This window comes from Diuraphis noxia, unplaced genomic scaffold, assembly GCF_037042655.1.
Source record: "Diuraphis noxia isolate RWA-SAM2 unplaced genomic scaffold, SU_Dnox_SAM2 contig0002, whole genome shotgun sequence".
Lineage (NCBI taxonomy): Eukaryota > Metazoa > Arthropoda > Insecta > Hemiptera > Aphididae > Diuraphis > Diuraphis noxia.
In genome coordinates this window covers 84,816,891-84,841,238 of record NW_028301712.1, presented here as the reverse complement: position 1 = coordinate 84,841,238, position 24,348 = coordinate 84,816,891, and the positions used below count along the sequence as shown (strand labels likewise).

General features: G+C 31.5%; 1 protein-coding gene across 3 annotated transcripts in view; it reads left to right on the top strand.

The window, feature by feature from the left end:
* Myo10A (unconventional myosin 10A) overlaps positions 1-24,348 on the top strand; it is a 58,604-nt gene that overhangs the window by 21,559 nt on the left and 12,697 nt on the right. For 2 of the 3 annotated variants that reach the window (XM_089218706.1, XM_089218707.1), the window contains exons 3-25: positions 13,482-13,592; positions 13,656-13,744; positions 13,812-13,875; positions 14,002-14,111; positions 14,211-14,480; positions 15,161-15,462; positions 15,986-16,140; positions 16,225-16,419; positions 16,483-16,617; positions 16,702-16,989; positions 17,065-17,222; positions 17,281-17,505; positions 17,625-17,952; positions 18,024-18,180; positions 19,141-19,274; positions 19,345-19,518; positions 21,010-21,170; positions 21,360-21,771; positions 22,095-22,160; positions 22,773-22,898; positions 22,993-23,228; positions 23,541-23,645; positions 23,841-23,971. In XM_089218706.1, coding sequence (XP_089074832.1) covers positions 13,482-13,592; positions 13,656-13,744; positions 13,812-13,875; positions 14,002-14,111; positions 14,211-14,480; positions 15,161-15,462; positions 15,986-16,140; positions 16,225-16,419; positions 16,483-16,617; positions 16,702-16,989; positions 17,065-17,222; positions 17,281-17,505; positions 17,625-17,952; positions 18,024-18,180; positions 19,141-19,274; positions 19,345-19,518; positions 21,010-21,170; positions 21,360-21,771; positions 22,095-22,160; positions 22,773-22,898; positions 22,993-23,228; positions 23,541-23,645; positions 23,841-23,971 — 4,132 coding nt within the window. Of the gene's footprint in view, positions 1-6,153; positions 6,649-13,481; positions 13,593-13,655; positions 13,745-13,811; positions 13,876-14,001; positions 14,112-14,210; positions 14,481-15,160; positions 15,463-15,985; positions 16,141-16,224; positions 16,420-16,482; positions 16,618-16,701; positions 16,990-17,064; positions 17,223-17,280; positions 17,506-17,624; positions 17,953-18,023; positions 18,181-19,140; positions 19,275-19,344; positions 19,519-21,009; positions 21,171-21,359; positions 21,772-22,094; positions 22,161-22,772; positions 22,899-22,992; positions 23,229-23,540; positions 23,646-23,840; positions 23,972-24,348 lie in introns of those variants that run through there. The other variant, XM_089218705.1, reaches the window with a different exon arrangement.

Below are 24,348 nucleotides of genomic sequence, written 5' to 3'. Positions count from 1 at the left end.
ATGCATCATGGTTTTGTGTTATTGTCTCATCTAATGTCGAGCATTATGCATACTTAAGAGATATCTTATGATGTATATACTGTTTACAATTTTATAAAACTCATAACTAGCTTCAAAATTATAATATGATAAAAAAGCCTACGAAGTTGTCTAGATAATAATCTTACCTTAAAATTGTATTAGATGTCAATTCACTCTAGATTTTAAACTAACAGAGCTACACGTGTTCTGCTGAACGTAAAATTTGGTATGTAACATACTTGTACCTATAAGATGGAGACAACACAGGCGGGTATCACGTCCTCTTAAGTATTTTGTAATAGTATTTAAGTAAAATGAGAACAGATGTAAATATATTATAATACCTATGGTAAAATATATACTAAAACAAAATATACGAAATATAATAAAATTATGGATATGCGATGTGCATTGTTAATTATTATTACTTATAATTATAAGCACTATTATTTACGCCATCTACATAATACAATATCTTAACATTCTAAACAATTATTGTATAACATTAATGGTAACAATATATTTTATTGTTATTTTTATTTACTATTATCTGATTTCCAAAATATAAGTATTGAATTACTCGTATGAACTAATTAAAAGTATTTTGTGCTATTCGCATATAAAACTCAATCTAAAATTAACGTATTTATTTTCTACGTCGTTATTAATCTATATAGCCGCCATCTGATACTTACTATATAACGTGCAGTGTACTACTGCAGTCTACCATATCATGCATATAATATTAAAATGTTTTTAATAATTATTAAAAAAATAAATGTTTTGGACTTCCCATATGAAAGTTAAACGTAGAAGTATCAAAACGTTTTAACTAGAACACGTACATCATAATAATATATTATTATTCATCAGGTAGGTAAGTACCTACTTGTATATACCTTTGAGAAACCGTGGTGTAGAAAGATTAGTTGAATTATTTATGCTTGGTATTTTCTGAAAATATCAACACAATCGAGATTTAGCAGTCCCATTAAATCAGTTTTTGAATATTATATATATATATATATACATTATAGTCATTTCATAATTAAAATAGTTATATATATATATATGTTGTATTTGTAACTGTATATATGTATATTATAAACATTTAAGGAATGGATAAAAGTAAATATATGTAAATCATCTCAGTAAACACGTTTAAATATAGGTATAGGTGCAGCTAAAATATTAAGCCCGCTGCAGATGCAATTAATAACAGTTTAATGAAAAAAATGCACGCGGGGTCGTGACATTTAATATTATCTATGTTTATTATAATTCATAATATTCTACACGGTTCTCCTCGCAGAAGGCAGACATTACTCAAACATTGTGAACTCATAATATTGTAATCGTGTGTAGGTCGCGTTATCCTGTATGAGGTTATATATCATGTTTATAATTTAATGTTTATATAGATATGTATATAGGTATGTACAGAATTTGGCTAAATTATAGTATAATATGTTGCAATGTATATTTGATTTACAAAATTTCAGCTCCCGGCTCCCATTTATATTAAATGTGTGTACCAATGTCCAAAGGTGTAACTTTCAAAATGGATTGTATTCGTCACTAGAAGTAAATGACATATATAATAATATTATAAATTAAACGTGTTTCAAGCATTAATAATTATAATTGCATTTTTGCGTAGACATATTTTAATTGTCGCTAAGTTATTTTCGTAGTTGATTTTTAATATGCTACCCTTTAAGATATTATTATTTTAATGACTCTTGTTTATATGGCAATATAACTATTAATCATTGCAATTTTCAAAATTCTTTGGTCTTTAATTTAGACGTTAACATTTTTTTTAGCAGTCACGCGAGAGTGTTTTTAACTTTTTTAGAGAATCAACAACGTTTATCGCTTTATTAGAAATGTTAAACACCTTCCAAAGTTTGTTGGTTATTTATTTTAGACGCTCTACAGTTTTTAATTTTACAGCAATTTTTTCACAGTTGCAGTGCAATAGAAGAGATGTAAATTTTTTTTTTACGCTTAAACGTTTGCGCTGAACTACAAATATATAGTATCAAGGTATCACTCAAATTGAAAATCGCCTAGCTTCGAAATTAATATTTGTATTTAACTTTAAAAATAGTTTTTAATAATCTCTAATTATAGCCCTCTACCAAATTTGTTGGATTTATTCGAATGACGAATGCTAATCTCGTGTGGCTCATGATGGGTTTTATTACACTAAATGTATATTATATTATATTATTATGTCGTTTCGACGATGAGATCGATATGACAACTGTAATTATTTAGAGCAATTCGCACAGTACGACAGCTCGTTATGTGCAGAATTGTGTCATATACGCACTTTTTAGTTGTATACTTCTAATTCTAATTATCTGACTAAAGAACCATGAATTAATCGGTTTCAGATCAGACTCAAATGTACAAGGTGACACCAAATATAAATAATCAATCCAACGAGTTTAAAAACCCTTTATTAAATACTTTTTAAAACAAACACTTTTAAAATCATACACACAAACAGATCGAAACAATCCAACGAATGTCGTAGTACTCGCGTACTACGACTCTCCTCGTCTCTTATTTCTATTTTGCCATATATCTAGTTTACAATTTAGCTGCCTCAGCACATTTGATTCACTGGCCTACATTACAAATATTATGCTTTTTGACTTGTTTATAGTAAATTGTCACCTATTATTACTACAATATTGCTTTACACATAATATTGTAATGTATTTGGACGATATTGAATTTTAAAACATTAATTGTAATGTTAGTGGTTTTTTATTTTTTTAATCGTTCACGCTCAGCGTACCTTGACTGCCGCCGCCGCCACCGCCACATCAGCGACATGCGGGTTCGTCATCCCCTCTCCCTCCTCTCCCCACCACTATGCCATTCCGCCCAAAGACCCTTGGACGATTTCCCGTTGGTGTGGTTGTTCATACTGAAGAATCGCGTTCATTAACAGGTGTGCACCCACGTACACACGCATGTTCATAATACACATATTATTATTATATCCATATTATATATTACAATGTACGTACCTACTGCACCATCATTATACATATAGGTACATAATATCAAGCGTACAACCGTCTGCCGACCCATCGGGCGCACATTGGTGTGTGTGTGTGCCCGTTGTTTGATAATGATAACAATTATTACACGGTTCGATGTACTTTACCGTATATACGCGCATAATGGTGTATTATTATATAGTTGTCCGAAAACCACACGTACGTGCGCACGTACGAGTTTGCGGTCCGCGTTTCGATAGTATACGTAATACAGTTAGTATAGGTACATAACATTAAAATATATAGAAATATACCTCCACGCGTGTCGGACTTGTGAAAATATGTGACGTTTTTGTGTTATATTATTTTAAACATCGACCGAAAAAATACTACGGTTTTAAGCGATAAAATCTTGAAAAAAAAATAATAATTTTTAAACATTGTTCGGCACGCCTTCTCCGACATACGTATACCTACTAATATTATTTAACTACCTACTCCCCCGGGGTAGCGGCGGCGAGTCGCTTCGTTTTTAGTGCGCGTTTGTAGTTGTTCCGGAAATAATATTGTACCTACATGTGACGAGGATCGAAACGATGACGGCATCATCATCGGTTATAATACGGTTACAACAATATTAATATTGTAACAACCGAGCTCGGTAACGACGATCTAGTGCATTCGCCGCCGTCGAGTTGTGCGCATCTATATCACTATCATCATCATAATATTATTCCGTACAACTATAACGTAATTAAATTATTTAGGTAAAATCGAGGTTTTCCAGTACGGTACTCGAAACACGCTAGCGCGTAATCACGTTATTCGATCACTTCAAAATAATGTACCTGTGCATATTATTATTATTATTAATATCTAACCTACGATAGATGTTCCGAACTCGACTTTGACGCGCGTCGGTCGATAACGTTTGAAATAATTGAATCGTGACAACGAGACGTATTGTTTTTATAAACGGAATATCGGTAGGCGCATATAACATCAATTAGTAATAATACCTATTATCAACCCTGGGTCCTAGAACGACAGTCGTAGTAGAGTCTGGCAAACCGATATGGTTTCAAACTTTCAACTTATTACAAATTATGGTAATATTTATGTTGAATAATAATATTTGTCGAAACGATCGATTCACGTTTCGCGTTTTTCCGATTCCTCTGCACACGGCGGCGACGACGACCGACGAGGTGGTCAGGCGCGCAGACGGCTCTCGTTTGCGACGTAGATAATTTAATTATTATAATAATATCATTGTGACACGTGATACCTATGCACAATAATAATTAATATTGTAATACCATTCGATTCATCTGGTTAATGTTCTCGTCGTCTTTCCATAATATTGTATTATATTGGTGCGTGCTGTTATTTTAATATTATCATTACTTTAACGGTCTGTCGGATACGCTGCAGGACACATGTACTCACCGCTATAATATAGAAGGAGTGTCTAAGTCGTACGATATAATAATATATTATGTATCGATTTTGTAACATTATATAATAATTTCCTCCGTTATATTACATTATAAAAATTACATCGAAATTAACTATCTGCTATACGTCATAAATTCATAATAAACGATATGTACTATATTCGAGTCTAGGGAAACAGGCCGGTTAATTGATAAATTGTATTTTCAATAAAGATAACCGAGATAACCATATTACATATTTATTCATATTAAAAAGTTCAATGTTACGGAAATATCTTTCATTCCCTCTATTTTATTTGAAAATTTCAAATGCAATTCTAATTGTGTTATCAAATAATTCTTCACTGCTTTAGTTATCAGTTATCACTATATTTGTATGTTCGAATCAACGTTTGTATGTTATTTGTTAAAATGAAATATCACTCAAACACATACATAGTCGTGGAAAACCCCGTTTTTGTTATTGACGGTTAATAAATTAGACTTATTTTCTATACATACATATATCTTGAATATAGCCACTCGAAAATATAAAATATGCTCAATAAATATAAATTTAATAATGAACACTTCAACTCAAATTCCACGAGTGGTTACGACTTTCAATCTATGTATAGATATATAGAACGTATTTCTTTTTTAACCATTGTTGAGTACAAGAAATGACATTTTAACTGAACGTTATAATATTAATAAAATTGATTTTCATTATGAAATCACATTTTGACCTACTTATCGTATTTTTTTGAAATAACTGTGTGTGTTTTTTGTTCACAAGAAAAACATACCAGCTTATTAATTTTATAATTTTATAATATTGTTTAAACAGTTTAAAATTTTATTTGAATCGTATAAAATATTTCTGAAACAGTATCATCGCCGCCGTTTTCTACACTCACTAAACTACATAGTCATAATATATTATTGGTATTATTCAAAATGATGTTATTTATACTTTCGTAGATAAACTTACTGTGTAAGCCACATCAGAGTACTATACTTTTCGCAACAATTTCGACGAGTGTCGTTCGTATTGGAACTCGAATGTTTTGCCACATAACGATAATCGGGTGTACCGGGAGGAAGAAACCTTTCGGGGTAAAGATTTTCGCAATTTGTTAACTGGCCAAAGTGAAAGCGAAACCACTCAGCACAGATAACAGCAGCTACATCTATGATATATATATATATATATTATGACAGATAAACTGGAAGGAAACGCGTATAATAATATATAACGGCTACCGTGTCGCGTCACGGTCGTTTGATTTGGTTTTAAAACGTTTTTACAACACCGAATGTGCTCCACGAGTGTATATAATATATTAATAACAAAAATATAACATCAAAGTATTGTTATGTATATCTCGCGCCGGTGGCGACCTGAACGGAATTTCTTTCTAGTCAGAACGACGCCACTATATATAATAAATAATAATATTATACCTACCTACGCGATCATAACAAAGCGTCTCGGCGCAGTTCCGGTATTCGAGTTCTACGCAAAACCGTGCACGTAATTTAAGTAGATGTCTGCATAGTACGAGGAGATACAGAATGAAATATTATGACACTACGAATATAGAGAACGAGAGATCGGCGTAAACAATAATAGTCAGTCGACGACTTCCGATGTCCGGTCACGATGGGGGTGCGATGAACGAGGGCCGATGAAACGGAACGCGATCAGCCAGTGGGAGCTGTCGGACCATTTTTGGGCGGAAAGCGATCCACCGGAACCGTGCGTGGCGGCCAAAAGCTTTCTGCAGAAATGCGTTCGACAGTTCGACCGTCTGACGGCCGACAACCGCCGGGTCAAGTACCGGTTGACCGCGGTCGCCGGCGGTCGCGACACTCTGCCGGATTCCCCGACCCGTCCCCCTCGTCCGCCGTGGGGATCGGTGGACCGCGTTCACGGTTGCGGTTGCTGCGGTATTGACACCAGTGCCGCCATAATCGACAACGAGATAATTTTTTTTAACGACGGCAGTGACGGTCGCGATTACTGCGGTGAAGACGTTACACCACTGCAACCCCTGCAACACCCATCGCCGTGCGTGATAATCAGACAAGCCGACAGCGATTACGCGGCCGCCATCGCCACTGACCGCGGTGCGACCGAAACGTTTGAAACCGTTCCGTACCGCGAGGTTAGTACCTATAACAATCTATTATAATATTATGCGTGGCATTATAATAATTATTACAGTTTTAGTATTATAACATGGTTATGCACCTCTGCAGGTTATGCATCTAACCGTCCTAACCTAACCTCTGCAGGTGGTCGTAACTCTCAGGACTGCCCTTATATGACATGCGAGGACTGAAATTGTTGATGAAACTCAGCAGAAAAATAAATTGAATGCAGTGCACAGGCTAAAAATTTAAATTAAGGTTATTATTTTTCTGAGTACCTCTATAGTTTATAAAAATAACAACGAAATAAAAATAATTTATCCCTTTAGAAGAAACTCATCTACTTCGAAAAAAAATTAAATTCACATAGAAATATAAAGACAATGTTTTACGATACGATATCTCACGTACAACTTTTTAGATGTTAACATTTCGAAGTAATTACCTATGTTATGATCGTTTTAAATTTATAAAAAATGTACAGTGTTAATAAATGCTCTTCGTTTTAAATGAAGTAAAGTGTAACATAAATTTATAGAATATCAGTGCGTATACTGTTTTGAAATTTATAATATATGATCTCATGCACGATTTTTGATATATTTAGTTAATTCTGTTTTAATGAAATCGATTATAATAATATGTACCTGCAACGTATAATACCAGAATATATAGTCACCTATATTTATCACAATAAAATATAAAAATACACATATCTGCTTGTTTTGAATTTATTACATTAGTATGCATTATGCGCGACTGATTTTTTAATTACAATATTATATTATTATTAGATTAATGGTATCATGTATTTAGTTAGCGTCATAAACATTTTTCACATCGTGCCTACCACTGAAAATAAGTTGAACAAACCATTTCCATACTATGTTATATGCAATACGCCAATACACGTTTATCGTCTGAATCAGTATATTTTATTAACTACTGCAATTTTACTCGTAGCGTATAAAATATATATATTGGAAAATGTTGTGTGATGTATGTTGAAACAATCATTAACGAAAAGAGAAAACAAAAAGTGGGTGTACCTTCGTTAGGTCGGGTTCGTCATTCGCTGTACCACTGGCGCCGAACCGTTGTATTATCCCTATAGACACAAGCCGTCGATATTTTTTTCCCCTATTCGTTTTCGATTTACGATCAGCGCGATACTAAAATTATAACGTTTCTCGCGACGCGAAGGTCCATGATCGGCCGTCGTGTTTGTCCCTCGGGAGACGCACGAAAAAAAAACCGGCCGCTGGGACGCGGTCGATCGTCTTTGCGATTCCCCTTGGAAAATGATAGTTAAACCGCTATTATTTCGTACTATTCGTTTGTTCGATTTTTTTTTTTATTATTATTATCTTTTTTTTTTTTTAATCGGTTTTTGTTAATCCTATAAATGGACAAAGTCACTACAAACGATTGTATGGTAATATACCTCAAATTTAATGTATTATTATGTTTCGTAGAGAGATACGAAACGAATGTATCGTTTCAGAACATCGAGCTGTGGATTTGAATGAGAAAAAGTAAATCTACTATAACAAAATACTATGAAGGATGTATATGTATATTGTAAACTTACTTACTTTAAAGTACCTACTTCAAAAGTTCAAACACACTATATTATATAATAGTAAATATAGTAATCATACTACCTATATAACTGTTCATATTATTTTAAAATATTATATTGTTTTTTCACCGCACATATATTGTATATTTTTATAAAAGACGATTTGATCCGATTATTTCTACATTATCAAATTTGTTCTCTTTGAGTTTAATACCAAATCCATTTATATAGAGAAAAATACTCATCATTCATACATTCTTTGAATTTCCCTTATCAATGGCATATTATTTATTTCATCGTACAAAAGTTAGCTGACCAATACATTTTTATTTTAGGATTTTTAAATAAATGTTTTTTTTTAAATATAATATATTATTATCAATTTTATCTTATACAGGGTGTACCCATTAGCTGTAGAGGGAGACTCGCCGACCGAATAAAAACCAGTTTTCACCGTTTTATCCGTAAATTAAAAAAATTATTAAAAATCTTGAGATTAATGAAAAAATATTGAAAGGTCAGCATTTTCAGCTATATAAACCCTATAAAATAGGTATCTTTATTTTTTTCAAAACTTAAAAATAATTTTTAATCTTTCTTACTAAAAATTAAAAATTAAATAAATATAGCCTTTGTTTATGGGAGTCTAATAAAAAAAAAACCAGATTTATTATCTCAGGAGATATCGCAATGGGTAAATCCTAGCGGGAAATTCTGTATACAAGTATACAACAAACTGTAAATTGAATACCTTCTCGTAACTCTTGTTGTTTTTGTGTTTAATATAATATGTGTGATACGCATAATATTATAATCAATTTGAATGACAATAATATATTTTTAATGTAATTGATTTGTCGTATATTCCTATAGTTTTCAACGACTTTGGTTCATATAATCGCAACACAACGTAAAATATAATAGTTTAACATTCATTTTATTTTCATAGATTATGTATTACATACAGTTAATTTATATTATTTTCGTGGTGCTATTTGATCACTTTAACAGAGTTTTAGTTTCATGGAATTTAAAACATTAATTTATCATATCTGTTAACATTTTTTTATTAAACAACATTATATATCCATGCATATAATAAGATGAATTATTGAACCTTTTTTATTACTATAGTATTTCAAATGTGCCATCAATTTTTCTATAAGCATCCATTTTTCACAAACATACAATATATGATCCTATTTGGCAACAAAAAGCGCAAATGTACATTTTAGATTACAACATTAACAGAGTAGAAATACAAACAATTCAAACCGACTGCATAACAACTTATGTATTTACAAGCTTACACACTTGCACTCACACACACACTGACACGCGCGCGCGTATAAAGTGGCGTGGGGTACACTACATACTACAAATAAACTAAATTATTGACAATTTGACTTTTAAAATCTTAAATAATTATTTATTTTTTGTAGGTAATTAAATGCATATTTTTTTTTTTTAATTAAATTTTAATAAGCTAATAATGTTCTTTTGATCAAATGTCATAATAGGCTTAAAATAAAAATTAATTCCTAATATTCCTATGATTCGCATACGCAAACAAGAAACTATGAATTTCTCTCGAGGATATAAATAAATAAGCCAATTTATCTTTCCTTCTTATGATATTTACACAATTTAATTCATGATGAGTTTGTAAATTAAACATTGCGCTCGGTCGGACGTATAAATATTCAACAAATAAACAAATAATTTACTATTTAATTAGTCTCGGTTTAAATGAATTATAACTTCCGAAAACTAAATTTAAAACTGGAATATTTTATGAAAACATTTAAAAACATATTTTTTTGATGAAATACATGTTTCAAACTAAATATATTCATGTACCTTCGACTGCAGTGCATGACTTCTATAAATGGGTCATTTGTATACAAATCGACATTTGCACTTCATTATATCAAAACGTAATATAAGAATTAGGATATATATTAAGGTTAAATAGCGATTCATTTTGAATAGTTATACTTATTTTAAATTTTGATCAATTTGAAGAAAAAAAAATTGATATTCCATTGTAAAAGTTATTTTTTTTTGTATAGGTTAAGATAAGTTAAATCATACGGATGTTTGCTGTAATATTAATAGAATAAAAATGTCTGAAAATTGTCTCCAAATATATACTTTTTCTGGTAGAAAAATTACTCTAATCATCAACTTTTTAAAATATTTGGATAAACAAAATACAATTCTTAAAAATTAAAATTTTTGAAGTTGTAGTGTAATTAAAATTATAGTGTTGGGTAACCTTGGTTATCAAAAAGTAAATCTTTTAAGCTAACATTTTCGATTGACCAAAAGCTTAAAAATATAATACAATGTCCCTTAAAAGTTATTAATGTTGTTATTAGAATAACGTTGAACTCAAACCTACAATAATGCTTTTTGATGCGCATTCGAAGAATTTATAAGACTTATAATGTATATCTAACTTTCATAAAATAAAGTCATAGGTAGACTAACAGACCGCGCATTTACGTGAAGAATTGTTTTTCGTATGCAATGATTTATTATTAAATTAAAATTTAACACAAACAAAACACCGTCATTACTAAAGTGCGTGGTATAGGAAGTCGTTAACTTATGTATAGGGAGGCGGTTGCTAATTTTAATAAATTTATTTTTCATAGATTAAAATTAAATTTGTTTTCCAACTATAGCTTAACTATATATATATATCTTATTCATAAAAAAACATTTGAATATTTAATTGAAATAGGCCTTCATTTTAATATGCCTACCTAATAATTAATCAATGGTAATGGCTTTTCACAAATGTTTCGATATTTTTGACGATTCCCGAGCAATTCCTAGAATTAACCGCTAGTTATGCTCCCGATAATTTACAACCCTATGATGTGATTAATTTTCAATATACATTTTAATTGTTAACAACTGAAAAATGAGAACAAAATTAATATTTTTCATCACTTACACAGTAAGGGTAGAGCACTTAACATTAGTCACATTACTTAACAACAAATACCTATTTAAAGTCTTTTCTTAAGTAATTTAAAAACCAAATTTAATTTTCGTTGTGATTCTTTATACGAAATGTCTCTCCAGAGTTTCCTGATTTAAAAATGACAGGCTAATAAAATTAACATTGTTCCGCCTCTTTAAATTTTCATACTTCTCGTAAGACACCTATATATTGTATATCTTAAAGAAATGAAAAGTTTATGTGCAACATATATATTTAATGTCTACACATAAAAGCATTAACTAGGTAATAAGTATCTTTTGTTGAACATTTTCCTTTGATTACTTTTGTTGACTATTTTAATATTTCATAGAAATATAAAATTGTTGTCTACAATTTTACGATAAAACGTGTAATATTAACAATATTCTTATTATCTCGTATTTATTGTATTAGTTTTAAATCTTTCTATTTTTATGTTTTATATAAAACAAAATATTAATTAGGCCGTTTCTAAAGAAATATTAAACGCTTCAAATATTTTATTGCGTAGATTTTGTATACTTTCATTAGTATACATAGCATAATGAGCAATGAATATACAATATACGAATATAACATGTATTGCTATAATGCTATCATAACATGTTATTATTTACATCAAGTCGTTATTCATAGACATTTCGAGAATGCGATGAGTAATTAAACTCATTATAACCTAATTTATTAATAATTTATACAAATAAAAATACACACACTGATCATTATGTACTTTAACAAGACAGAGCGTTTATTTTCTACAGAGAGCCGAGTCGTTAGGAAATACAAGTCTGCAGTCAATTTTTAATTTATTGGGTCACACATTTTTAGTTGTTTGTATAACATATTCCATTTGTAGATATCTTATTCAATTAAATAGAAACTGAAACATCGACTTCGACAATTAAAAATGAATTGACTTAAGTGTTTCATTTTATATATTTTAATATCAAATTCACAACTTAACCACGCGTTCACATTTATAATATTTGCTTACTCGTATTTTGTTCGATTGAATATTATAATGGACTTGTTTACAATATTCAATCGATGTACAAAATAATTAATAGAAAACATTCAACGATAGTTCATATTAAGTTAAATCAATATGTGCTTCCATGAAAAATGTTATTGGAATTGTGACGAGTGTATTCATACTTTATAGTTTCCACTTTCCTAATATTGTTTTAGAAAGTAGAAGCTGTTATACAGGTACCTGGTACCTACCTACAACTGAAGGAATACAAACACTAAACACTATCTGCTGTATGGTGGAAAATGTCTTACAATAGGTAGTGCAAAAAATTAACATCTTTTATTGGCATCCTTTTTGGAAATTTCCAAGCTACTTGTCATTTATAATTGATAATTATAATTCATAATTGTTTTTAAACATTTTTATTGCCGAAGACATTTTACGCATTCACCTAATAACAGTAAAAATTATACATCCCATAATTCCTGAGCATGTTTGTATAACTTCCACAATATTTCTTATTATTATTATTATTATTGTATTTTTTTTTGCCTGGAGTTTGTTGTTCCCAGCTACTGTCTCGTATATCCGGAATGAAATCGTTGATACAACCATTATTTATTTAGAATTATTATTTGTCTTGGGTCTAAGTCCATCTGTTATTACATTATATGGCTCAATTTGTTTTGATATTTATTGCAGCCGTTTTAATGATTGTATTACTTGTAATCGATTTATACTATAAAGTAAATAATATTTCATTTATATAAACATTATAGGATATATTGGCATCGGGTATTCCGAATTTTTATCCATTTACATTATAAACAGTCCTAACAATAATTGTATTAAAAACTTCAGTGCAATAATTATGGGTTATTTATTTTTATATTTTATCTAAACTGAAAAATACTATTTTATTGTTGACATTATTTTACACAGTATGCATGCGAATTTAAGTACATATTATGTGATGAAACTTAAAAAAATAAAAATAATTTCGTATTGGCCTCGACAACGAATGTATTAAATGTTTAATTTTATGTTATGAATGTGTTTTATTGCATTTATAAATCAAATAAATAGAGATGACCTATTATTTCAAAATGCAATATGCCACATGTTATATTTAAATGTATAAGTAATGGTAGATAAAAATCTATCTATGGTATAGATGCCATTACTAAAATTGATGGTAATAATAATAATCACACAGAACATACGCGCGTATATAATATGTTGTCATAAACGGAGAAAAAAAGTTCTTGTTACATAATATTTTATTATTTTGTTTTAGGGTGAGCTTGTGTGGTTTGACCCAGGTGTTGGGCATGTCTTACCAGGAGAAGTTTTGGAGTACCACAAGCCTGCGCAAGTACTCACTGTGCAGGCTGTTATTGCCGGGAAAGTAAGTCCTTACTTAAATATTTTTGGTTGAGGTAGTATTATATAATGTTTTAAAACTCAACAGACACAAATTTTCTCACTTACAAGTGCTAACGGTGTTAACCGGCGACAAGATCTTGGTCAAAATGGTATTGAAGATATGATACAACTTACGTAAGCAATGTTTTTAAATATAACAAAATAAATTGACTTGAATTTTTATGTGTAAATGTGTTTTTAGGGACTTGAACGAAGCTTCGTTATTATGGAATTTGAAAATTCGGTATGACAAAGAACTTATATATGTAAGTATATCTAAACTCATTACAGCGTTCTTGAGCAGCGTACGTTTGTCAAAAAATAAAATTTACAACATTTTTTTGTAACGATGAATCTGAGGTATATTATATTAAATTATCGTTGTTTTTTAGACGTATACTGGAAGCATATTAGTAGCAGTGAACCCTTACAAAATGTACGATATGTATGGGTTAGACATGGTGAAAAAATATGAGGGTCAAATTTTAGGAACATTACCACCGTGAGTGCACTCATAATTGATGTGAATTATTTCTTTAGAAATAAAAAATGATTCTAATTATAATGAATAAAATATGCATTAAATCGGTTTTTCTTTCAGTCATTTATTTGCAGTTGGTTCCGCTGCTTACGGAATGCTTCCTAGAGGAAATCAAGTCGTCGTAATATCTGGCGAATCTGGTTCTGGTAAAACAGAATCCACCAAACTTATTATGCAGTATTTAGCAGCTGTTAATAAATCGCCATCCAATCTCATCACCGAACAAATTTTAGAAGCGTCTCCATTACTGGAAAGTTTTGGTAACGCCAAAACGGTACGTAATGACAATTCGTCCCGGTTTGGAAAGTTTTTAGAAGTCCATTTCAAACAGTAAGTAATAGTTTTAAATACATTAATAATTATAATACCAATTATTGCGTTACTTTAAATATTGTGTGAAACACGCTTACGGTCGGCCTATCAAATAAACGATATTTTTTTTTGTTTCAAAAAAATGATACAACATTGGACAAAATGTATGGAAAGTTTTCAAGTTGTTGTATCGGTGGAGGAAAGTCCGTTTGAAATGACCTTTATTTGAATTATAAAATCAGCAGTAGTAACTATAGTTAGGTAATTTTATTTGTGTGTTATATCAAACAGTAATTTATATAGATATATGATTTAACGCATCTTTCCGTTGACGTCTAAATCGATATTTCTTTGTGTTGGCAATAATTAAGTCTTCACCACGTTCTGATGAAATTATTTGTTTTTGATTTTCTATAATAAAATGTCAAATAAAAAATACTAAGCAATAATATTAATTAATTCTGTTTTTATGAATATTTCAATATCAAGTTCCTCAATTTTGCACAGGATTGTGATTCATTTATACCTAGTATTCATACTTATAGCAGTGATATACAATATTCTACTCGCAAATGTTTATAAATTTAGCAATGTAACATACGAATTTGTACGCAATCATAGATCATTTAAATATTAAATTTTATAGAAATTAAGCTCAACTATTATTGTTTAATTAATAAAAAATATTGAAATTTCAGAGGAGTGATATTGGGCGCCAAAGTTACAGAATATTTACTAGAAAAATCACGAATAGTAACACAAGCTCCAGAAGAACGAAATTATCATGTGTTTTACGAACTATTGGCGGGTCTCGCTGACGAGGAGAAACTTAAATATGGTTTGTTATCGGCTGACAAATATTTTTATTTAAATCAAGGCGGAAATTGTGAAATTGACGGAAAATACGATGGAGAAGATTTTCAATCACTCATGTCTGCTATGCAAGTCCTTGGATTCACATCGGAAGAACAAGACACAATTTTTCGAATACTGGCTTCAGGTAAAATATCAAATAATACAGTAGTACTTTTATATATTTTTAAATATTATATGATGTTTGTATTCAGTTCTATTGCTTGTTGATTGTTTTTTTTATATATATAAATATCCTAAAAATATACAAATACAGAAGTTAAGTAATCGGCTCAATAACTTAAAAAAAAAATAAACCCTTACTTTTGGTTTTTTTTTTATGTAGAAGTGCTGTGTAAAACATTGAGGTTTTTTTTTGACCCCAAAGCAGTGTTTCTAAAAGCATACAGATACAAATAGCACGCGCCTTATAAAATCTGTAGTAGGTAGCTTCCTCTTTCTGCCCAGAATTTAAAATGTATAGGATCCGTGTTAAATTATAATAAAATCAATTATTTGGGGTAGGTACTCAATCCAAAAAACAAGTCACGCAGACGTTACACATATTGAATAATGCATATACCTACATATATTCAGAATATGCACACTCGTATCAATATTTGCACATTAATCATTGATGAAATTAATATTTATTGAAATTTGTTGTATAGTTCTACACCTGGGAAATGTTTATTTTCATCGTAAACAACTAAAACATGGACAAGAAGGCGTTGAAATTGGTTCTGATGCAGAAATCAGATGGACAGGGCATTTACTCCGATTGGATGTGGATGGTATCAAAGAAGCATTAACGACCAAAACCACTGTATGTGTTCAATTATTATCGATATTATTATTATTAATTTTCATCGATCAATTGTGTTTATTATTTATTTTATGTTTTACGCAGGAAGCTCGAAATGAACGTTTGTTGACAGCACTAAATATTGATCAAGCATTGGACGCTAGAGATGCATTTGCCAAAGCCTTATACAGCTCATTATTTACGTGGCTCGTGGCAAGGATTAATCATATTGTGTACAAGGGAACTAAAAAGACAACAGCCATATCGATTTTAGATATATTTGGTTTTGAAGATTTCAAGGTAACATCAAATTAACGTATTTTCCGAACAAGATTAACTTATTAAAATGTTGTTTGATTTCAGGAAAACAGTTTCGAACAATTATGTATTAACTATGCCAACGAAAATTTACAAGTGTACTTCAATAAACACATATTCAAATTAGAGCAACAGGAGTACGCCAAAGAAAAAATCCAATGGCAAAACATTGCATACAATGTAAACAAAATACATAAACTGTTACACATTATTATTATAATTATTTTTTTTAAATCTTATATTTAATTGATCATCTATTTTTAGGACAATTTGCCAGTAATTCAGTTGCTATCGAAAAAGCCTGTCGGAATATTACACCTTCTAGACGACGAGTCTAATTTCCCACGTGCTACCGATGTATCGTTTTTAGAAAAGTGCCATTATAACCACGCATTGAACGAATTATACTCTAGGCCTAGATTAAATGGTCCAGAATTTGGTGTTCGGCATTATGCTGGACCAGTGTGGTACAACGTCGACGGGTTTCTAGACAAGAATCGCGACACGTTAAGGCCCGATGTCGTGCAACTATTGATATCGAGTTCTTTGCCCGTGAGTATTCGTGTTAACCGTACAGTGATAGACTTTAAGTTGTCTTATAATGTCTGTCCACACTGTTGTTTATAGATGCTGAGTAAAATGTTTAGCTCCTTACGGAATAATTTTGAAGCTTCAAAAACGTTAAACAAGGCCAACGGCAGGTTCGTTACCATGAAGCCAAGAACACCGACTGTGGCGGCCAGGTTTCATGATTCATTACAACAGCTATTGGAGTCCATATCTGGGTAAGTTTTTTATTTGAATTTCTATTTATGTCCTAAACACTGCCATTCCGTGGTTTAGGTGCCATCCGTGGTTTGTGCGTTGCATCAAACCAAACTGTGAGAAGGTATCGATGAAATTTGATATGCCCACGGTATTGGAACAACTACGATATTCAGGTATGTTGGAAACGATCCGGATCCGTAAACTGGGGTATCCAGTGCGCATGAAGTTCAGTGAATTCGTGGACAGATATCGCGTTTTGGTGCGAAAACGAAAACTGCCACCGAAAGGCACGCCAAACAGGTATATAAAAATCATAAAATTATTAATTTAAAATAAGTATTTAATTGACTGTAAAAAAAAACTTATCAGTATAATCATAATATTAAATCAAAAATTTTCTTGCCTTGGACACTCCTTAGAGAAATCTGTCAAACAATATTGGAAAAACACTCCGACGAATATCAGTTAGGCACGAGTCGGGTATTTCTACGGGAAAGCTTAGAACGGCAATTAGAACGGGAAAGAGCTGCCATTTTGAACACGGCGGCTATCACACTCCAGCGGAACGTCCGAGGGTTCCTCGTCCGGACCAGGTACACCGCAAAAAAGCAGAGTGCTATCAAGTTGCAATCGACAGTGCGTGGATGGATACAGAGGAGGAGATACGAGACTTTAAAACGAGGTGTGGTTAAAGCACAAGCCACTTTTAGAGGTATACAGCAGCGAAAACGATACAACCAACTGAAGGCATGTACAAATACAGTTAATAAACTGTTGGTATAAATTATGCTAAACAAAGATTGTGTTTAATTGGACAGGAGGACCTGAAACGAAAAGCTAACTTGGCTAAAGAGAGGGCGAGAGTCAAAGCCCAGAAGGAAGAACAAGAAAGAAATGCTCGGCCACAGGCTGTATCAAGTCTCAATGCGTTAGATATTCCAGCGGAATTGGCCACAATATTTAATAAAATCGAAGGTAAACAGTTTTCAACCAAAATCTGCATTTTCAAACCCGATAATTATTTAAATTTAAGTATATTATATTATTATTCATCTAGGTAATTTGTTTATTTATTTCATAAGTCATTTTTTGTTCTCTTCTTCTTTTGTTTTTGTGATCTATAATATAATATCTAATTTAGACTTAAATTTCCCAGAATAAATAAATCACTAAATAGCTACTACAATAAAAATATTGGTTTAAAGTGTTTATAATTTATATTTAAAACAAGTCTTTTCTAAGTTTTAATTTATCTTCAGATGATATATTATTAATATTTTATCGTAATACTTATTAGTGGATAAAACATACATTTGTAACTATTAGCATCCATTTGTGTTGTACATATTCATTAAAAAATTAAAACGGAATAAAAAAATTAAATTTTTATCCATTGCAATCTAATCATTATTTAATGTATATTAATATTTTTTTAACATTTATACGCTCTTAGAATAATAATCATACAACTTCTTTGAAATATAAATTATCATTTTGAGCTGAGTGGTTTTTTTCTCTCCCTCTCTCAATACGTGTATGCTAGTATTTTTCTTCTTAAATCCATTTTAATTAATTTAAAAATACTTTATAGAGTCTGTGTGCAAAGTTTGTAAAAAGGTAAATTTGGACCGCAATTTATACCACCATACACATACAATAAAATAGTTTCTCTTACACCACCTTCACTATACCCTCTCTATCCTGCTGTAAAATAGTATTGCGACTAGTTTTATCTTATCTAAAATAATGGTAGGCGACATTAATTTCCTTTGGCTTGACCTCAGATAAATTCCTTTTATATGAATGGTCTTTATTGTTTTAGAAATAAAATGATTTGCTGATAATTATTTGTCCTATTGTAAATAAATATAATCTTCTAACAATAAGATTTATAATAAGCACTTGAAAATGTTTACTAATATTTTTGGGTTATAGAATGGCAGCCACTACACAATAAAAGACAGTTGGTTAAAGTTGTCGGTCCAATCGTTGAAATTCAAGAACAATACGCTCTACCAAATGATATTGATCAACATGCATTTTCGAAGTTCACAAATATTTATTTCAAAGTAATATACATATCATTTAATATTATGTTGACAGAGAACCGTATTTAAAATATATTAATTGATGTTTCAGTCACATGTTTGGGGAATGAAAAAGGAACCCATAAAAACTCCATTTCTCCACAAAAGCAAAGATTCTGATTACATGGATTCTATTGCGATTTTCAAATTAATACTAAGATTCATGAACGACGTGACATTATCCCCCAAAAGAGAACAGGCGCTTGCAGACTACATCATTCACAAAGTACATTAATTTTGTTTATTTAATAAACATTTGTTTTATTATGTGTAAAACGTAAAACGGATAAAGAATAGAGATGATAATATTTATAAACGTACACGTTTAACCAGTTTTTTATTGATGTAAAAACATTATAACCCATAATATGATTCGTAACATTATACCTACCGGACATTGTCCCATTATTTATGCTGTACATTTAAGAGGAAGCGACATCCACATGTGTAGTTTTCGTAGTACAAGTGCGTAGCATAGAAAATTTTACGCTCAGCAGATCACTTTTATCTCCGTTAGTTTAAAATTTAGAGTGAATTGACTTATCATAAAAATTAAAGATAATTATTTAGGGCATCTCATGGGCTTTTTATTATATTTAAATTTTAAAACGAGTTATATGGATATTTTCAAATTGTAAATTGTTTGTATATCTAAAAATACTCAAAACTCGCTTTAAAATTAAAATATAATAAAAAGCTAATGATAGATGCCATAGATAATAATCTTGCCTTTATTTTTTATATTAAGTCAATTCCCTCCAAATTGTTAAACTAACGGAGATAAACGTGATTTGCGGAGTATAAAATTTGCTATGCTACACACTTGTACGAAGGAGACAACACATGCGAGTGTGACGTCCTCTTAAAAACTAATTATAATGTTATTACCACATCAAGTGATGCGAACAGCGTTAATAGCTATTTATTTAATAAGAACCTATTGTTGTAGTCTTGTAGGTATTACTGTATTAGTAGCACATTAACGTATTATTAAATGTTCATAGCATTTTCAAACTCATAATAGCAGCTTTTAAGTTAAATTTATTACCTGCCTATAAATGCAGGATTGTTTATTTTTATTATATCAAATAAAACGTGAAAAAACGTTAAAAAATCCAAACTGGATAATAATTTAAAAAAAAACATGTACAAAACCACAGAAAACACGTAATTCTTGGTAAGAATTTAATTGTTATGTATAAACAAAATACTGTGTATATTTTCGAAATTAACTGATGGTTACATCACTGGTCTTATTACTGCCCATTTAACTGGAACATAAAAATATAGTTTTTATAATTTTATCCGAACCAGGTTTTCACGTTATTGTTATTAATTTATTAGTTTATTACTATTAGCTGTTGGTTGATTTCAGAATTAACTTATGTTTATTTTGAAGATTATTGTTAAAAACTAGAAAATGTCTTATGGAACATACCCTTGTATGCTAAAATGCTGCTTAAATTCTCAGTTTTCAAATGTTGATCACTCATCCGAAAAACGAGAACTAATAGTTTGGTAGTACCCGAGTACAGAACTATCTACCGGAATACATGTCCACTACCATGTCCATGTTTTTCCAATTTTGTTAATATCCTCGTTTGTCATTATCATTAACGTATGACGGTAGATATCTTAGATATTTGTCTCAATATACGTATAGTTTTAATAAAAAAAAAAAATTAAATTTATAATCAATGTCCGCATTTTTGCTTAGGGTTTGGCCAACGAACGACTGAGGGATGAAATTTTATGTCAATTGGTGAATCAAACGTGGCGCAACGACGTCGAAGCAAATAATGAAAGATGCTGGCTACTGATGGCCAGCTGTTTGTCGGCGTTCCCTCCAACTGGACCACTGTACAAATACTTGTTAAAGTAAATTAAACACACACCATACGAATAATAATAATAGAAAAATACTATTACGAAATCGTAATCCGTCATACAAAAATCGTTCGAAACGCGTTTAAAATTTCAATTCATTATACCTATATACATCATTGCGATCTGTTGGAAAAGTGTTTTGTGATAAAAAAGCATTATTTTTTTTTCATCTCTTTACAGGTACGTTTCTGATCACGGTTACGATGGCTACAAAAGCGTGTGCCAGAGAAAGCTGCTTTCAGGGCATACTTGCACACCGCCGGCCCGATCTTCGGCTCCATGTCTTCTGGAATGGCGGGCTAACCGGAAGCGATTCAACACGGCACTGGAATTCGCAATGCCCGACGGCGAGACGATGACCGCCGGTGTCGAATCATGGACGCGGTGTCACACGGTAGCTTCCGCCCTTCTGGCTGAGAGGGGAATCGCCGAGTGCAACGGATGGACTGTGGCGCTAGACAACGACCAGAGAAACGGGTTCGATTACGTGTTCGACTCCATATCTGAAGTGGAAACGCCGCCTGGATATCCGGTGGGCAGACAGCCGCCCCACTCACCACAACCGTCGTCGCCGATGACGCCTGTTTCGAAGGTATCGTGTACAATCGTTGCGTTTCTCATACCTTCCGCTTAAATGCACGCACGTGTTGTCTACGTGATAACCTAATTATTTTTTAAGATAACAGCTTTTGAATAAACTTTCTGTTCCGTTTATAATATATCTATCCGCATCAACATCGTTTACCGTGTTACTCAAAATTGTTTTATTCCCATCGGGTCCTCGCATGCAATACCAATTTTCTTTCTATACTCATTTTATTATTTTAAACACCGTTAAAAAATTAATAATGTACAGTACACGCGCACGCACTAATTCTCGCACGCGTTCTATAATCGTTTTTCCGATGCCAACAGGTGGAACCCGTGTCCGTGAACCGCAGACCAACCGTGCCGCCACCCCAACCGCCAATGGCGAAACCGGTGAGTCAAAAAGTTTGTGTTACTACATTTAATCGTAGTTTAACATGATGTGATGTAAAAATGGTTCGATATTGCTCAATGTTATTATATTATTTGATAATACCGTTTATTATAAAACATAATATTATTGCTTTTATAAGACGAGAGACGATGTTATACAATTCACTCTTAACGCACTGAATAAAAAAGTTGTCTAATTACGGTTAATTACGCCCGTCCTAGAAATGCGTAAATTTTAAAATATTTTTTGTACTAGTTTTTCGTTGGCCATCTATACATTAAATGTGTACAAGTATTATATGAATAGATGAATGATGTTCCAAAGAAACGTCTAATAATACTTAAATGTCATTATGTAATGAATTTAATAATTATTCTTAAACATCGGTATCTCAAGGCGTTGAGTGTATAATACGCTTACGTTTTATTCGTGATACAGACGTTAAATTATTGATAGACAGCGACTAAGAGATTTACAAATAATGCTTATAGTAATATTATTATAGTTAAAGGAGTATGATACACGTATTTCATTCGTTATGCGGAATCATAAAGAATATATATTGTTAGACAATCTGTTTCTTTGGTTTGATTCTTATTTACATTTTTTAGCAAAAAGTGAGGTCGGTGTCTCGAGATCATAGCGCAGAGAACGGTCTTTCACGGCAATCTGCTTTAAATGACAGATACTTCGAGAAGACTAGTCGATCCAGAAGTCTCGACAATTTAATAACACCGGTAAGTAATGAAACCAATTCATCATCATAACAGAAGTAAATAAGACGTAAGAAGCATGCGTAACATTGTATATATTGCAATACATTTACTGCAGGTACCGCAAACCGCGATTACTCCGAAAAAATTAGACTCATTGGGCCTATCGCATAGCAAGCTCAACGAGCGATACATGTCAATGGAGCGTATACAAGAAACCGAAAAAGACACAGATAGTGAAGATGAGAACGATGACGATGACGACGACGATGATGATGATGATATCGCCAAGTCTGTCGATGACGATAATTTGGAGTCAGTCAGTCAAAGGGGTGAAACGAGAAACTATAACGGGTATTTTTATTGTTATTTTAATTTTTTATTGATTTTGAGCCCGGCAACTTTTATGGTCATCAGATATTGTAGAGGAGAAAATGGTTGATTTTAGAATACATGTATGTGATTTATCATTAAAAACCCGGGTGGCCACCCATCTGAGAACTAATGGCACCGACTGATGCTGACATTTAGGGCACATTCGGGACTGAATCTAGACACCACCCCACAATTTTATTGTTTATACCTTTATGCCAATTAATGTTTAATTAATAAGTAAATTTTTTGTTTATCGAAATTAATCACTATTTTTTTGTAAAAATTTTATAGTGCATCATCAGACGTAATGTCTCATAGTCAAATCGATTTTGATTATCCAGATATAAATGCTAGAAGTGAAGACGACAAAGGTTCATACATAAAGGGCCATCCCAGGTAAAAAACTAAATACATTTACTGACATATAGTAGTGTGAATTGTTGTTTTTATAAACGTATAGGTACCAATTATAATTGAAATGCTTGTTACTTATCAAACATGCTTAGATTGGATTATATAATATAAACCCAATATAATGATATTACTAGGTATTAACAACAAAATAATAAAAATAACTATTACTTCCCACAGATTCATCAAATCACAGTATGCGGGTAAACGTGGATCGCATTCTATTAAATCGCAAATGGATAACAAACATTCTGATAAGTCTGAGGCGAGAAGCTGTGCTATGTCTGACACGAGCGAAGCTCCGTCTTTAGGTAATTATTAAACATTATTATTGTGTAGTTTATTACAGTCCACTAAATCAGCGCATCTGACAATGCGATGTGAACACAAAACTAATTATTATTACGCGTTCGTTAGCGAGATTTCAGCTAACAAAACTTACGATTCAAACTAAAACGATGATTTAATTCAGCAGAGGAAAAAAAATAATTATCTCCTTGACAATATTATTGTTACGAGTCTTAAGTTTTTCTCAACAAACGAATCCAGTTGGATTAGAAATGTATTCAACTTTTTGACGAACACTATTCCCACAGTTATGTGAATCGTAAGCAGTCTTTGCTTGCGGGTGTTTTGACCTTGAGGTATACATACAAGTGCACGGAAATGTAGTACTAATACGTACACA